Source organism: Synchiropus splendidus, chromosome 16 (genome assembly GCF_027744825.2).
Source record: "Synchiropus splendidus isolate RoL2022-P1 chromosome 16, RoL_Sspl_1.0, whole genome shotgun sequence".
Lineage (NCBI taxonomy): Eukaryota > Metazoa > Chordata > Actinopteri > Syngnathiformes > Callionymidae > Synchiropus > Synchiropus splendidus.
This window is the reverse complement of record NC_071349.1, coordinates 13,588,744-13,606,943: the sequence shown is the minus strand read 5'-3', so window position 1 is coordinate 13,606,943 and position 18,200 is coordinate 13,588,744. Positions and strand designations below refer to the sequence as shown.

General features: G+C 41.7%; 1 protein-coding gene across 5 annotated transcripts in view; it reads left to right on the top strand.

Annotated features, from left to right (window-relative positions):
• LOC128747878 (ryanodine receptor 3-like) overlaps window positions 1–18,200 on the top strand; it is a 70,124-nt gene that overhangs the window by 3,319 nt on the left and 48,605 nt on the right. For 2 of the 5 annotated variants that reach the window (XM_053846125.1, XM_053846124.1), the window contains exons 2-11: window positions 10,924–11,043; window positions 13,172–13,276; window positions 13,403–13,423; window positions 15,133–15,147; window positions 15,597–15,671; window positions 15,839–15,917; window positions 16,227–16,339; window positions 16,849–16,948; window positions 17,193–17,286; window positions 17,858–17,932. In XM_053846125.1, the coding sequence (XP_053702100.1) occupies window positions 10,924–11,043; window positions 13,172–13,276; window positions 13,403–13,423; window positions 15,133–15,147; window positions 15,597–15,671; window positions 15,839–15,917; window positions 16,227–16,339; window positions 16,849–16,948; window positions 17,193–17,286; window positions 17,858–17,932 (797 nt within the window). The remainder of the gene's footprint in view (window positions 1–10,923; window positions 11,044–13,171; window positions 13,277–13,402; window positions 13,424–15,132; window positions 15,148–15,596; window positions 15,672–15,838; window positions 15,918–16,226; window positions 16,340–16,848; window positions 16,949–17,192; window positions 17,287–17,857; window positions 17,933–18,200) is intronic. The other 3 variants (XM_053846127.1, XM_053846126.1, XM_053846122.1) reach the window with 2 other exon arrangements.

The following is an 18,200-nucleotide window of genomic DNA, read 5'->3' as shown; positions in this document are numbered from 1 at the left end:
AATCCCACTCTCACCTTGAATGTCCTCACAACCCCTTTGCGACTCCTCCCTTTCTATACTTGCTTTTCTAAAATGCAGTTGTCATAAAGAGCTGTCCCTCCCTGGACATATACGCTTGCCCCCAGTCTTCCATCATACAGACCGTTCCCTTGTCAAGATCCTACATGGTTCCACCATTCAGAAAAGATTCTTCTCACTCCGCTGTCGCTTCTGTGCATTGCGTGATAGGCTCCGATGGAAATGAAGCCCGCAGGCCTGAGCAGACACGACCCGGCGTAAAGCCGCTCTAATGAGCTATTGATCGTGCCGCCAAATGAAGAAGTCTCACCAATACTGTCAGGCGTTTGCAGACCTGCTGTGTATCGCTGTGTGAATATTTAATAAGGAAGCGTCCTCCCGTGTGTTCGGGGTCAGACCTTCAACATGTTGACTGGTTGCTTCAGTCTCTTCAGCGGGCTTGTTCGCATTGAATACAAAAAAAAAACAAAAAAAACATCAAACATTAACCTGAGAATTTCTGTCCAAAGACATTATAACATTATAACCTCTTATTACCTCCACTGAGAGTAAATTCGCTGGTGTTTTATATCACGGTGGGAAATATTCAGGACAACCCTAACCACGAATGTTGGTGAAGCAGGAGATGGTTCACCAACATTCGTGGGTAGGGTTTCCTGCTTTGCTTTTGTTAAGGTGCCACTCCTTGCCAAGAAGTGCTCCCCATTTAGCTACACCACTCCAAAACAAACAACTGACTCACAGCTATAAATATATCTGAGCACGCAGACACTGGTCACTCATCATCTCATAAGCCCACAATTCAACCCCAAATTTATCCTGACAGAACAAACTCTGAAGAACTTTCTGTGAACAACTTGTGAGAGAACATCCCGATGAGCTCATTTGAATTCTAAATAGGCTTGTCTAAATGTGGGACAATGATATTGGAAAATCCTAATATGGGTGGTCATGATCTGCTTGGAGGAGGTCTGTGCTTTTGTATGATTATTGGACATTAACTGCGTCTTGTCCTGCCTCCAAATCGTCTAACTTGTTTGGTAATTATGTGGTCTCTCCGACAATGGGAGCAAAGCTATTGGCTTATCTTGTATAAGACTGCAGATCTAAAGTAGAGAACAGAGGCTTGCAGCACGCCTGGAGGTAAAATCTTGACCCTTCAGAGCTCCTGTTTAAAGCAGCAAAAAGTCAAAATCCTTTTTCTCTTTCCAGCCAATTAAAAGTTTTCTACTGTTATCCTCCTATATACGTTCGCTCTGTAGCCGCAGTCCAACAGTCTGGGCCTGCTGTGCGCTGAATGAGCTGTGGAGAGGCAGGTTTGCTACTGCTGAGATTAATACGTGATCCTTGATTTGAGAGAAAGGAGTTTGCATGCATAACCTGCAACTGGGTTACAGTATTAGCTCCATTTAAGTATGAATACAAATGTCTGACTTACCCTCTATGTGGGTCTATAAAATAATTTTAGTATGAAGTTTGTATGTTTTTTTTATTATTTGACCAGATGGCACTAGTTTCTTCCCAAAACATACAGAGAAATAGGCGTAGGTCTGAGTGTGTGAGAATGCCGTCAAACATGTTGCTGTAACCCATCCCTGTAGGGAGTCAAAGCGTTCATGTTCCCATCTACATATCATAAGGATTTGCAACAGTGTATTCCTCCTATATCGACGACCAAGTGGCGTTTCTCACCTCATAAAAGATTCATAGTTCTTTACTGCTGTGTTGCACTACAGCAGCAGTGACTGAGATGTCACTGTCTTCACCTGGCCCTTTGCTCCTATTGTTTCTTCTTCTCCTCACTTGTTTTTCTACCTAGTCACACCTATCCTCGCCATATTGTTGTCCACCACATGAACGTCGTTGATTGACTTCCATTTCCAACATTCCAGGTGTATCTGTCTTCGCCATTTCACTGTCTTCCCTAAGAAATTAGGACCTTTTTCAGATGAGATCTAGACAGATTACTTGTAATTCCCACTGTCATAATGGAGTGTAGTCATTCTCCTAAGCATATGTGAGGTAAGTGTAATATTTCTGCTGCAAAGATTTGAACTAAAAACGAATTGGCTGAAATGAAAACCCAGAGACGGATTTCTGAACCAACTGGAGAACAGCAGTCTGAAACGCTGACTCATGGGAAAAGTGCTTTAATGTTCTTTTCTGAAAATCCATGACAAATCAAAGTGTCATGCATTAATCTTCGCCTTCCATTTCCCCCAAACTCGCCCTAAAATTGGATGTTGCAAACGTTTTCTACACAATTTCCCTTCCTTTTCTTCACCTCCCCCGATCCTCTTTTCCAGAACTCTGCTGGGTTTTGTACTCGACACACAAGCCTTCACCTGCACATCATCAGCAGTCCCTGAACAAATAGTTTTTGACACTGAAGGGCCTCAGCTGTAGCCGAGCTTTGGCTCTTCTCTCTGCTGCGGGCAAATGAGCTTGAAAAAACACTGAGAAGAATTTAAGTCAGGTCAATCCTCCAAAGGACAGGAGCTATTTTTAACCCATGGAAGTGCACTGATTGCAGGTATCAAGTCTGATATTATAAAACAATCCGGTTCCTTGTTGGATTGCATGCGTTAGAATCTTCTTGAACTTTGATGTAATCTGAAGAGAAATGTTTTAAGTGAGGATCATGGGGAGACATTGATATGGCATGACTGATAATAGCTCTCAAGTAGCGCAGACTGGTTAATGCTGCTTCAAGATGGTCTCAGGTTTGATTCCTCATTGACACAACTCTGGGTTTTGATCTTCCTCTGAGATCTCTAGTTTCGTTCCAGAGGCTGAAAACACAGATCACAGTGCCAATTGATTTGCTGCTTGTTCAGCTTTGGATTTAATGTAAAATACTACCAACTGTGTATCTGTAGATGAAGGTCAGTTTTGCTTCCTCGTGCATCCTTTCTGCTTTATCTCTGGCTTTTTGTGTCTTTCCCTTTTCCAGTTTGAAGTTTCCTTCAAAATGTGAATCAGGTTCAAACCCCCACAGAGAATTGAGGAACAAGGCCCTCTGGATCAAAATGCATTTTCTTTACACTCCATCTTTTCTGTTTGTTGTTGGACAGGCAATGTATATATGGAGAACTTTAATATTGTCCCAGAGCTTTGTGAGGAATGACAGTTAAATTACATTGTGGGGAGAAATTGCTGACCTGGTATTCTGAGGGAAGAACTGGACCCCGAGTCTACAAATATGTATTGTAAGACTTGCTTTTAGAGGCACCATCTCAAAGAAAAGCCTTCAATTGGCCCCATGACCAAAAAATAATCTTAAAATTGCACTAATCGTTTGGATCTCGCAAGGATGGTGTACAACTGCTATCTATTGTGTGGAGCGGAAGGTTGGTCATAAGTCCAGGAATGTTAGATAGGCAAAATAGACTCACATTGTTGGGGTCAGAAGACGAGGTCGGTTGCCAGATTCAGGCAACAGGTCTGTCCATGAGTGAGTGCCAGCTTGCATGGTGGTGCGGGCTTTGTGCTGCAGGGGAGGCTAAAACGCAACTTGATTACAGACCTGCTGCTGAGACAGACGTCGACTGTGAATTAAACCTGAAGCTCATCATTTGTATGCACAATAAGAATCCAAAACCTTTTGGTGTCAATGGCGCAGCAATAAGATCTGCAGAAGCTCTTCAAGTTAATTTTCTCCGCCGCTCTACCACCCTGCGGGAGTGCGGAGAGCGACGGTGTTGGGGGCGAAACAGCTGCCCAGATCCAGTTTGCTCCACAGATGTAGCAATCTGTCCAAAACAAAGTGGCAAAGTGGGAGTCAGGCTGTCTTCCCTGCCAGCTGTAGGTGATGCTGAGGACCTGGGATGCTGTGATCACCTGCTTTTGTTTAGCCTCTTCTTTCTGCGGCTTATCCTTCAGGGCTACTTGCAGCCTCAGATCAATGTCCCACGCATTTATTTATGGATCGTCTCGCACATGAGGAAACGTGACGTCAAAGAGCAGAGAATAGAACCACAGCTGCGGGGGTCTCATTTTATCACCGCAACTCTTCATTAACATTGATTGGATATACTTAGCAGGAGCTGTTCCTATTAACCAAAGTGCCACTGCAGTTTGTAAAATCACACACACTGACCTGTAGCTGTTTAATTTCATTATTTGGCTTTTGCAAACACAGTGTTGATAGTTTATCATGATCTGCAGGCGCATATATGGGCTTTTCCATTTGATGCTGCTCACTTTTTGCCCTGCATGCGCGCACAGTCAGGTTCATCTCCGTGACTGATCCAATCGTATGCATTAAATTTCATTACCCACCTCAGTCCTCGGGGTCTGCGAGGATCTGAGCTAAAAACGGCAGAAGTAAATCAAATATAGATTCAGTAAAACTCTGAGAGCAGTCTGGAAGGGTACATAACGTTTCAATGTTTTATTACTCTGCAAGAAAACTGCATAGAATCAGTTTTTTTTCTTAACATAACATGGTCTTAAATACATCCAGTTTGATTATATATGGTATTAATTGTGAATTATTGTCTTAAATATAAACCATATTCAGTATATATGGGGATATTCTACAACTGTGGGCAAAAAAGTCTCAAAGTAAGAACCAAATGTTGAGGAGTATAAACATAAATGTATCTTCAATGTGTTTAATAGTGTCCAAAAATGAATTCATTTTGTAATATTATCTTGCATGTATTATGATCTTTCTACTAAAGATAAGTGTAGATAGTTCATGGTGGCTGCTCTTGGGAGATTCTGTCAGATGTCCTGAATCCTGTTGTTAAAGATGTGCGGCTCTTTTAAGAATTTTGAATCGGTGTCTTGTTCTGAGAAGCGCAGCCTCTGGTATTGAAGCGACTTACCCTGCCAGGATGAGCAATGGCAGTGTCATGCACGTGTAGCCCCAGGTGTAACGTCGTCCAAGCGCTGGAAACACAGGCCTTTCGGGAGGCATTGAACCACCAGAAGAAACACTGCAGCAATTAGACTCTGCCTTCACTCTCACCTCGCTGTTTAAGATGAAAACATCCTGCTCTTTTCTCCACAGACTCTTAACTTGTTTTTGTCCCGGAGATATGGTATGACACGTTCCGTATGGCAGCCACTTTGAGTCGGACTTGAGAATACATTTCCCAAACACTGTAGCCCTGAGGAGAACATGCCCTCTGAAATACTGGAGACTTCTCATCAAGCTGCTGGCTTTCATACCACACAGTCCTGTGAGCTTCTGTGAGAACCCGGAGTCATAGCAACTCTTCTTTACTGGATGAAATAGAAAACACCACACCAAAAGATGCCAGCAGAATGGGAGTGGATGCTTTTTAAATAATGACTAAGTTATAAGGACTGTAATGTAAGAATTGTACTCTCAGGAGACTTCCAAACATCCCATTACTGTTGTCTGTAATCACTTCTTGCCAACAACGGTAATGATAATTTATTTAGAGGCAGGATTCAAGGTAAGTGCAGCTTCTGCAAGCAGCAGAGGGCAACAGTGTCAAGACCTTGATGATGAGCTCACCACAAGCGTTCCAACAAGATGACAAAGTCCTGCTCATTTTATTATTAACTACGGGAATTAACAGATAATTAAAACGTCAGATCAGCTGCGCAAAGGAGTGTCTTCTCACACTTTTCGAGTTGTACCAAAAGCTAGCAAAGTTTTCTACAGATTTCAGTGACCCCCGAGGGACATGTTGAGAATTCGATCAGGAACTTTTGGTTACATTTTGGTGTTGTTCAGAATCATCTGGGTCCAATCTTTGGAAGGACTTCGTTGAAAACATGACAATTAAATCACAACAACAACTTAATGTATGAGGCTTTACAGACAAAATACATTGTTGGTGTTGGTTGGTTGTTGAAGAGGTTTGCTAGACGCTTGTCGGATGTTCCCACAACAGTTGAACACAGCAGCAGGAATATGCGCCCACAAATGCGTCCATCATGTTATGTTCAACAGTAACATTGGCTGAACGTAACATAATGGGGGAAATAAGGTCTGTGGTTGATCAGTAAGTTTCAAAACTTGAGACAGAAGTGCTTTTAAGGGCGTTGGTGTGCTGCTCCTATATAGAGGATCAGGCAACTCAAAACAGCAGTGTACAGAATGTAAGCCACATTTTTATCACAGGTGGGATGGATCGGTGTGACATTTCATAACTCATATAAGACAGTTTGATGACCCATGAAACGTTTCTTTTCTTATGACAACACTAAGGGAATCATTGAAATTGCCTCTGAAGGCTGAGATAATTTTGAAGAAGGCGTCTCTTATTGGCACATTACTTGGCTGCTGTTGCAGAATCCAAATGATCTCACTTTTGCATGACTATTTTTCATAATATAAACGCATTTGTGTCAAGTATATGCACATTTTAAGGCTACAAAACTACGTCCATACTCATTTGTTAATTGGTTTTCAATTTATTTGTTAACCTTTGTGGTGGAGGTTCAGGAGCTCTGTTCTTTGAAATGTAAATTGACCAATTTTTGCATACTTTTTAACGCAATCTTGTTTCAAATTCTTTATGACCACTTACTACAGTGCTGCAAAGCGTCCTGTATGCAGCTGATTTATATTTATTTTCTCTCGTGTTTTTTTTTAATCCATTCTAGTTGTGATCCTGATGCAACAGTCATGTTTGGCAGGTGCTTTCAAGTGTCCAAACAAGCTTGTTATCCGAACACCTGCCTTTGACAGCTGTGATTTGTCGGCCACTAAATTACTGCTGCATTGCTGAAGAACGTTTTATCATCTTTCTTCCAGCCAATGCTGTTTCATTCCTGCTCATCAAGTTGTCTTTTGATATGTTGAATCAGTACATGCCAATTTAAATTCCAGATAAGTTTCATTTAGAGTTCTGAATAGTGAGAGGTGAACTTATTTTGGTGTTGTGGATGGTAAAAGAAATGCTTTGATTAAACTACATTCTGAAAACATCAGTCTAGAGGGATTGTGAAAGAATGCCGACTTTGATTGACTGCACAGCTGTAGATACAGGAATAAAGACTCCAATAGGAAATGCACCCATGAGATTCGACACTGGGTGGAGGAGTTGATGTATCCTGGGGTCTTGTTCTTGAGCCAAAGGTGAAGCGTAAGTTTCATCAGTTTTGTGTTCCTGAACTCCCTCTTGGAGACAGGGTGAGAAACTCCCTAGTGAGGTGCTCTACACACGTCCCACAGATAGCCTGGGAACAACAGACATTGAAGCTTGGCAGCAGGCTGCCACGCACAGCCAAATGGCTCCTCATGTAAGTTCACTCTGCTCTTCCGCTGTCCAATTCCATTACCCGTCTTAATATGTTTGACTTGTGGATTAACCTCCGGCCGTTATCAGACATACGCCGTGACAAGATATGTGAGGGCTGGCGGCTTCGTGGTTGCGTAGATGAGCTTTGACATGTGTCAGGAAAATAAGTGTTTTATTCAAAACTCTAATCTTTCCGTATAACAAAATAAATGTTTGCGGCCAAAGGCAATGTCAGGTGAAACCAATGCTCACGCTCTGTGAGCAGCTAGTATGCATTTATATCGCTTACTTTAGCAAAACAAAGCTCACGTATCTGGTTAGGGTTAGGGTTAGGGTTAGTTTTAGTTTTTTTGCTTAATTTGCCTTTTTCTTTTGCCCATATATTTCCTAATTTCTGAGGAGATGCAGTGTTGTAACACAATCGGTGTCTTTTGCTGACTGTTCCTCTCTTTGTCGTCCTTATATGCACCAGGCCGACCTCACGTCCGCTCTCTCAACAGCATGACCGATCTTGGAATCGACCCATCACGAGGGATGCTCTAACACAAACTGTGTGTTTCACTTAAGCTTCAAACCACTTTTATATCAATGCAAAGCGCTTTGATTTGGGGTGGGTAAGCAATGACTTCAAACCGAATCGAATCACAAGGTTCTGAACTATATCCGGCCCTTGCTTTAAATGTCAATTAATTATCATAACAGTTTTCATGTTATCACTATTACAGTACACATGTATTAAATCCATGATAGAATACTAATGATGGAGATGCACTCCCGGGAACAGCACGGCCATAAGCAGGTTTGGAATTAGCATCGATAAGGTCTGGCATTTAGTGAAATTAATTATATTGAGACATTTACTGTATGCGGAAAACCCATTTAAACCCATTTTCTTTGGTTAGCGTTTTCCATACAGAGCAGTAAAATCCATAAAATATAAGAGCAAATTGAAATTGAATTGGCACATCGTATGGATGATAGATATATCGAATATTACTAATGAATTAATTTGTTGACTTACCCCATTAAACGGCCTTAATATCTCAAACGATTTGTAGTGAATTAAATCAAATGCTTTTATTTTGAAGGTATTTGCCATGAAGCGCAACTTCCTGTTTTGACAGCGACCAAATCTAAAAGGCTAAAGTTGAAAAAATTCTGAGACTAATAAGACGTTTTCATGGAATAAGCTACAAGGGAAAGGTAAAGTGACTTTTCCTTGCTATCACCCTATTTTAAATAATTTATTTTAACTTGATTTTAAGCTGAACTGGGTCTTCCTTATCTTCATTACGAGTGACAGAGCTAAATGTAGGCTTAGCTCTATGTTTTCAACACATAAATGGCATTTTACATTTTTATTTTTGGTCTTAAGGTGGCTTTGGAACGCTTTTAAATCATTTGAATTCCACTGTCAGATGAGTCACAGTTTATTTATTGACTGTTCATTAGCATATTGTAGTGGGTTATTGTGTTCTCTGAAGTTTGATTTCAGTTGTGCTTTAATATTTGAATCAAAACAAATGAATTCAGATTTTAACAGCTATGTAAGCCACTGATAATGCCGGTACAGGAATTGATAAAAGCAGTTCACAGACTAGTTCTAATGTTAAATAAGTAATTGAATATCTTTAGTTTTTAGTTTTTCCAAACTCCAAACTTGCTCCCTATCACCTTTAGTTCAGTTGTCAACAATAAATGATTGAATGAAAAATAATATATAATAATATACTAATATAATTGAAATATATAAATGAGTGTAAAACATATTTGATGACATAATTATGAATGAGTGATGTTGCAAAGCATCTGAATCAGAAAATATATGAAAATCGTTTTAATTTTTTTTATATTGGTTTGAAGATCTATTCCAAACTTACATGTCGTTGTTGCGTCTGCAGTGTCAGGTGTCAGCTACATGCCAGCTGTGTTAATATCATCATAAACCTTGACAACATGTTTTTTCAGCAACGTCAGCAGAACCGTCTGGGCCCATGATCTGATTCAAAATGACCCGTCTATGACCAGATATTAAAGCACTGCTGCTCTCTGCTCTCACCTACTGCTGCACTCTCTGTGTTGCTCCTCTTATATATTACTGCTGCACTCTGCTCGCAGCAACAATCTCTCCCTCTCACATTAAATAATGCAGCTGGCTATTGTGCAGAAGCCCCTCACCCCCACTCTTCTGTCCCGTAGCGACTCATATCAGCAGATTTCTGCTGGCTCTGCGATCATGAAGAGTAACTACGTCAATTCAGCGTTTACGAGGCCGGCGATATAAAACTAATCAAGGCGGGCGTGCTATCTGATGTTTGTTTTCAGGCGCGAGCGCTGTTGATTTTCCACGACGGAAATTATACAGGTTGCTTAAGGGTTCAATTCTATTACAAGTTTCATTTCTGAATTGCGTCTGAAAGGATAAAAGCAATTACTTGTTATGGTTGAATTAACTCATGTTCCCCCCAAAAAAACCATCTCCATACTGAATATTGCTCTGCTGTAGCCCGCAAACTCTGGGGGATTGCAGGTGCAGGTGGCGTCAGAGTCTGGTGCTCAGAGCAGTTGTTGAAGACAATGAAATTAGTAGAGCCTGACATCATTAAGCTCCCAATGATAAATGCAGGGTCCATGCTCAGAGCAGAAAGTATCTTAAGACTGGATATCAACTGCATCTTTGAGATATTAAAACACTTTACTGTCATGACATTTCTTGTCTTGGAGGTTTGAGGGTGGTGCTTTAGTGACTTTGAGCAGCCTATTGACGTCGGCTGCAGAGGCTTTGTAGGACAGTCATTTTCTATCGGTCTCTCAGGACAGGTGTCACGGGGACTTGCAAGAAGAGGGTTATTCAGTTAGAACTTGAATCTGATGTGGATGCTTTTCAGATGTCTGAAGTCACCATGATATATGTTTGTGCTATTATTCGATAAAGACACAACAAATGTGTGAAAAACAATGGTAATGAGCTGAGCCCAGATTTGTTTCAAAAACAAATCCTCACCCATTTGACAGACATAAATATGATTATTTGTATAGACTGTGTCTCTCCTTTCATTCCTTCGACGTCCCAATCAATTGCTTCTGACTAATTTGCACGATATAAACAGAGTAAATAGCTTTAAGGAGATTTGTTTTGCTCACAGGGTTTAGCATTGATGTTTGATCACCACATTTTGCAAAACCTCCCAATTAGCCGGCTGAGGCAGAGAGAAATAAACAACTGTGTAGAAGTGGGAAATCGCTTGGTTTCATATTTGCTTTGTAGCGTGTGATTCTGGAATGAAGGATTTGGTTTCTGTTCGGAGTCAAATGTGACATTTGGATTTTAAAAGTCCATGATTGTGTCTTTGAAGTTGAAGCTCCTGAGAGTAATTTGCGTCAGAAGATGATAAGGGGGGAGCCACAGTGTGTTCGTCGCTAGAAGAAAACATGTCAACCTTTGGCTCTTATTGGCTTTGAAACAGCTGTTGAAAATGATGGAGGTCTGTAGCACGAGTGAGCAGCAGGCAGGGATGCCAATTCCTCTTTTCAAGCCTCAGAATAGTCTAGCGGGATCAATGGGCCTGGTGGAGCATGTGTGTGGGTAAATTGAGGTTCTCAGGGGAAATGATGCACACACTAACGCCATCGGCACTCGCGTGCACGCGCGGACTGAAAGCTCGTTTTGTCTTGACAGGATGATGAAGTGGTGCTCCAGTGCGTGGCGTGTATCCAGAAGGAGAATCGCAAGTTCTGCCTGGCTGCTGAAGGGCTCGGCAATCGGCTGTGCTACCTGGAGCCCACGTCTGAGGCAAAGGTAGGAACATCGATTGTTGTTAACACCACATCTTTTGGAGTGAGAATCTACATGTACACAAAATATACACACAAATATCGACACTTAATCGTTTTAATCATCCTCCACCGTGGGATTCAAATAAAGATAATTGGATTCCTCAACCAGAATGGACATTATACTCCTCTGCAACAGAGAGTCATTATATGACATTATATTATATGACGAAAGCAGCTTCGCTTCCAGTCGCAGCAGGTCATGATTAAACTTGAGAATGACAATTTGAGAAGGATCATATGGGCAGGGGCTGAACAACTGTGTTTCCTCTGCTGGCAGATATCTGAGTGAGGCATTTCTGGGCTCATAATTTTGCAGTTTGCTGTGCTGATAATCACAAGCTAATGTTTCCTGAACGTGGAGCTAATAGGCTTTTCCACGTTTTAATGATAATCAATTACTATCCCCCAACAATTGAAGCAATTCTGTTGACAGTGAGCGCAAATATTGATACAGAAACATTCCAGCAGACAGAGAGAGAGAGAGTTGTGCTCAGGCTTTGTTTGGATCAGTCACTCCAACAACAACCACAGTGCGTTTGGAACAGCCTGTGGAAGGTGAGTCTTTCACCCGTATTGGATGGTAATTACACCAGACAGTTGTGATGGATGCGCCGCCCATCAAGCACTCTGTCTTCATTGCCAGTACCTTTATGACGCGGCTACTTTGCACCGTGGGGATTAACAAGTCATTGGTGGAGGGAATCAAAGGATGTCGATTTGAAAGTAGACAAATAAATTTGGTGAGTTTAACAAGGAGGGAACTGGAGTAATTATGAAGTACAGATGTTGGACTAATAGAGCATCAGGGGACACAGTAAAAGACTATAAAAAAAAATTATATACAGTTTTTTTAGTGACAAAAACTAGTCAAAGAGAATTAAACCAGTGGATGAAAGTACTAAAGAGGAAATTTGCCCAAAATCGATCAATCATTTCTGCAAATGACACAGATTACATTACAAATTCAAAAATGTGATTACTCGTGAATAATGAATTATAAAACCTGTATAAATAAGAATATTTCAAATCAGTCAAGTTTATATCCAGCAAGTCAGAAACAGCTGAAACTGGTAAATGACTACACAGATGTTGAATATGGCCAACTTCAAAACCCAAAATATTTCTTCAGTCAACAGTGCGTTTGAAAGTTTTGTAACCAATTTACAGCCTTGGATTTCACGAAGCAACTCTGCCTGGACAAACAGCCTCATTAAATGTGAAGCTGAAAACACAGAAAGTGTCTTCTGTCTGTGCAGCCGTCTCCCCACTCTGCTCTCAAAACAAGGTTGGACACTCATCATCCACTTAAGCTCACTGGTTCCCAAGGCAGATATCTCCTCTAACATATTTCAGGGCAAGGTCAGAGGTCAACTGCTTGGCAGTAATCGGTGCGCATTTAGCATCCTCATTATTACGGTTTCTGGTAAGATATAAAAGCATTATGTTTGATATTATAATTTACTTTATTGAGATCACAGTGACAATGAACACTTATAGCTTTATTTTACCAGTAATCTAAAAATCTTGCAATCCGTTTCATCCAAAAAAAATTAAATTGTGCTCTTATTTGAAGTACATTTCGTATCTGGATATTATCAAGTTTGCAAACAAGGCCATAATTTGGGGTTTTGTCCAAATAAGACCAGTGGGATTTCCTATTGGGGGCTATCATTTTTCTTTCAGTACAAAAGTGTCTGCATCCTAGTTTTCTCTCTTCTGTCTGAGCCTCGGCCTCCTTTGTCCTTTCGGGTGTTGCCCTAGTTTGAAATTTAGGATAAAAATATTAAGTTTCCCAAGTAAGTGGCAAAGTTGCTGCTGGGTTTCAAGTTTTGTAGGACTTTGTATTTATGATTGACAGTTGGGGCCACACAATGTAGCTCATAAAAATGTTGTGTTTCTGAGAATTTTTTACCTTAACATTTTATAGAATAAATTTCAGGCAAACAGTCTCTTGCCACTACATTAAATTACATTACATTGTGAGGAGTGAGGCAGAGAAAGTAACACAATAGTGGATTTCACGTGTAATAAAACATGCTCAAAAGTTATTCAGGTTGTTTTCCCTTAACTCGGTGACTTGGTTGTTGCAGTATGTTCCTCCGGACCTCTGCATCTGCACCTTTGTTTTGGAGCAGTCTCTCTCTGTTCGGGCTCTACAGGAGATGCTTGCGAAAAGTGGACAGAACAGCGAAGCGGTGAGTGAAACATTGTCACAAAATTTGTCACCATAGAAAGCCCCCTTATCTCCCCATGGAGTGGAACTCCAGATTACTCCATAACTTAAACCATAATATTTCTTGTGCATATCCCTTTCATGATAGTCACTAGGCCTGGATCGATGGGTATGTTGCCTACTCATGTTTCCCCCCCCCCACTCTCCACACGCACCACATGGCTTAGTCATTCCTAGTAGTTCCTGAGTTCCAAATGATCCCGAATATAACCCTCAGCTTGTGCCCGTTGCTTTGCTTAAGTAGCTTGTGAAAGTATTAAAAAGTATTTGCTGTGGAGGGATGAAAGTGTGGAGTAGGATCACAAAGTAAGAGAAAGTACCAAAGTATGCATGAATTGAGGTACATTGACAAAAAAAGTTTATAAAAATGATGAAATTGATATTTCACACTGCCCAAGTTTTTGACAGAAAAATCCGTTATGTTATAGTGAAGACTTTGTTGTTTGGTAAAGTGCATCTGGAATAAGGTTGTCCACATTCATCAGTTTTAACACCACTGATGTGGAAAGACAGCAATCTGGGATTAGATTAACATCTGACTTGTCCCAAGGGAGTGCAAATGGGTTTTTTAACAGTCAAGGATTTGCACAGGATGAAGTTGCTCATGTGGCGGTGTCAATGCACTGCAGTGTTTTCTTTGAAATCATGGTTAAATTAAAGGTGTCATTGGATTTTTAATAAGAATGAACTTCCAGTGGTCAGTCAAGTCTGTTTTCGATATCTCTGTGGAGAATGGAGTAACAATATGTCTCATGTGAGGATATGAAATCAATAAGTTTTGAACAGACCAGTTTAGGCTGAAGGAAATTGAATGGTTTGGCTGGATGTGCTGGAATACTGTCAAACGCCTCATTGTAACGCAACATATCTACAGCTCAAATGTCAAGAGCCCTGTGTTGGCATAATCTGATAGCAATGTTTGGATTTGGAATGAAATAAAATGACAGGCTTTAGTATTCATGTACATGAGATTTACTCGCAAGACCTCAACAGCAGCAGCTAAGACCCTGCAAAGTTCATGATTGATTCCAGGATGTCACTTATATCTGCTGACAGATCCTGGATAAGACATGCATTGTTTACTGCCACTGTCAAGGGGCAACCATTTCTTTCTTGCTCTGCTCGCATCTCAATACCCCGTCAGGATATAGGGGAGCGAGGTTTATTGGTTGTGGTGATTGCAGCTGCATGTGCCTCGCCGCATTAAGCTCACTACCTCAGCCAACGTACAGCAGAAGCCAGCAGCACCGACGAGACCCGGAAGCCCGGAGCTGCAATCTGCACAGCAACTGCAGCAAAGACGATTGTCCCACCAGCCAATCAAGGAGTAAACAGAGACGGACATGAAAAAAGAGTCAGACACAGAATGAGACAGAGATTTACGATTTCACACTGCTGGAAGAATATTGTTTTGATTCAAATGTATGCAGCTGCATATTTGGACCGCTATAAAATATAATATGGTAGATGAAGAACTGCTTCCCACTCTACCAATATTCTTAATGTAATTCACACTCTAATCGCTGCACAATGTTTTGACACTGTTGGAACACAAATATTTTTGTCGTACAATTATAAAAATACCTGGATGTATTTTGTATTTTTTGGCCATGAAAGTGTCATCAGTGAACCAAAATGTGACTTTAAAAACACAGTAATATGAATTTACTGCAAGCGTCCTGGACCACACAAGCTGCTCTAAGCCTTAAAAAGCATCATTAGGTGCCTGCTATTGTGAAACCCTGTTGTCTGCTTGGTTGAAGGTCAGGCGACAGCAGAGAGAATAATGACTCTCTTTCTCACCTTAATGCTTCCTAGAGGCTTATAAGAAAGGTAAGTAGTCTGAGAGTTGCTTTGGAGCAACGAAACACCATTTTAAACAATGGTGATGCCCTTCCCCTTCACCTGCACATCAGCAGCAGCAGTGATTTGATTCCCTGCTCATGTTGAACACTGACAGTAGCCATCACATCCTTCCCACATTCCTGTGGTCGGAGTGCAGGAAAGATGATCCCAGTATCCAGGATACGTATGGATACCGGAGCTCAACACATTCTCTCCTGTGAGGATCAGATTGCATGTCTTCATAGGCGGGAATGGGCTGCCAACCCCCCTGGTCCCTTTCAAGATGCAGTATGTATCTCAGTAGCTCGAGGTCATCATCGCTGGCGAGAAGGTCAACAGTCAGTGCCAAGGGTCGGGGGTTGATTGAAGCGGACGGAGAGAGGCTGTTTTCTCGTGAGGCAGAACAGGCATTAAACATGTGTGAAATTTCTCTCTAGGCAGCGCAGAGTGGTGGACACAAGACTCTACTATACGGACATGCCATCCTGCTGCGGCACTCCTTCAGCTCTATGGTGAGAAGATGAAGCAATTGCCTATAATGTAGTTTATCAATAGTGACAACAAACATATCTTGGTATGTAGCGTTTTGATTGAAATAAATGATTACAAAATGCCATGGCACCACACATGGGACCACCTGCTGTAACTAACCTGACGTGTGATGGTGTGTCGACCACAGTATCTGGCCTGTTTGAAGACATCAAGGTCACAGACAGATAAGCTGTCCTTTGATGTCGGCCTGCAGGAGGATTCAACAGGTGAGAGTGACGCCTTCGGTGTTGTTGGCTTTTATCCATCGCTCTCGCTTTTATCAGATGTGTCTCTGTTGATTTCTCTCAACCATTGTGTTTGTCTGCTGCAAACCCGCCCACCCCTCTCCTCCACTTTTGCATCTTGTTTCCTCATCATCTCCAGCATCTCAATTACAATTCCCCGCAGCGCTCTGTTGACACACAGTATAGTTATTTTGTCAAGGACGCATTATTTTTTAGCTCATTTTGCACGTAATTCATGTCAATCACCGGCTGTTTTGTTTTGAGAAAACTCAAAAGTGTGTTTAAACATAGGCGAGGCGTGTTGGTGGACGATCCATCCGGCCTCCAAACAGAGATCAGAAGGAGAGAAGGTTCGGATTGGCGATGACCTCATCCTCGTCAGTGTCTCTTCCGAGAGATACCTTGTAAGTTGGTGTAGTCTTTTTTTTACACACTGTCTTTTCTTGAAACAGCTCCAAAGCTTCTCTATCAGCGCGTGGTTTTCCGCTGCAACTGCAGATAATCTTGTCTGCTCTGTAAGGAATATAATTGGTTGGTCTTTCTGAGAGTTTGCTCTCACTGCTCTTCACTGCACTCAGGCATCAAGCTGAGTCAGCTAAATCCAAAAGGTCTGTGATTGACTGGAAACAAATACCTTACAAATGTAATTGTAGTTGGCCCTCACCAGCTCCTTCTACAACAGTCAGGCTTCAGCGTGCCTTTAAAGGGGATTTTATAAACGTTTAATGTTGCCTCTGAAAAATAATGATGAACTAACTTTCAAATTAGTCTTTGGTTAAATTCTGTACCCGACTGTAATTCATATTAAACTCACAGTGTAAGTCTGTGAACTACTGTGAACAACTTTTAGGGTTAAAGAGACTTGTATGAAATGTATGAAATTAAACTAGAAGCTGCTTTCCCCCCCCTTCAGCACTTGTCGATCTCAAGTGGAAACATCCAGGTGGATGCCTCCTTCATGCAGACCCTGTGGAACGTGCATCCCATCTGCTCCGGAAGCAACGTTGAGGAAGGTATAGACCCCCGAAGTCATTCCTTCAATATTTCAAATGTTCGTTGCAGAGAAATTTCACTAGGCGCTGTGTGAACTGGATGAGCCGTCCAGGACACTGTAACATGGCTTTTTGAATTGAAGAAATAAGCCAAGAGGCTACTCACATGAAGCTTGTGACTCTAAATGGCTCATATTCCCATATGACTATCGCAATGTGACATCCAAGAACTCTCTTCGACTCTTCTGCTTTCTCCCCGCTTCAGGTTACCTGTTAGGTGGGCATGTAATGCGACTGTTCCATGGGCATGATGAAGTTGTCACCATTCCAGGATCAGACCAGAGTGAGGAGCAGCAGAGGTAAGAAAGTAAAGGGCCGTCCAAAGGCAAGACAGGTTGGCATGGATGCAAATGGTACGCTGGGCTTGAAGTGGGTCAAAATAGCAGACAAAACCCCATCATGCTCCATTATAAGACTGAATGAGTGTCTTCTTTCTTGGCACACTTCCACGCTCTGTCTATATTTAGGCCAGAGCCTGACAAACGTAGGGGGAGGGTGGAATAGTAATTTCCAGATTTAGCTTCTACAGAAGCGGTTCATAAAAAATAAAAACAAATGAAGCCTTTCGTTCCTCTGACACCGTCGGGAATGTGGAGGGATTTGTCTTATCTTCAGACCCACTCACCTGTACCGCCTGATAGCAGCGTAGTGGCAGGTTATCACGTAAACGTGTCTCAGTGTGAACGATGTGATGCTGTAGTCGACAGGGTAAACACAATATGTTCTGTCGTCAAAGTCCTCCAGGGGTACCTGACGGTAGAAATGATGCCTTTTCTCTGGCAGGAATGACCATGAGAATATTGGACGCGTCTAGACATTTAAAAGCTGCCGCAGACAAACCACCCACTCATGCTCTTCTGGTTTCCCCAGGATAGTAAACTATGAGACGGGTAAAGCCGGTGCCAATGCCAGGTCCCTGTGGAGACTGGAGCCGCTCCGGATCAGGTGGGTGTTTTTTAGACCCTGGTGTGTGGCTTTGTTTATTTTTATCAAGCTTGTGTCTCTGTTTTTACCACTTACCTAGTGGTGTAATGATAGACCACTTCACTGTGTGCAGTACGGCTGAGTTTAATAAGCCAAATGTGTTCCCCAGAATATAATGAAAGTCCTTCATAACATTCAGGCTGTGACTCCTCTCATGTATTCCAAGTAAAAGCAAGTGCGAGATTTGTAAATTGCCGTTAGCTACCTGCTAATTACGCGACAGAGACTC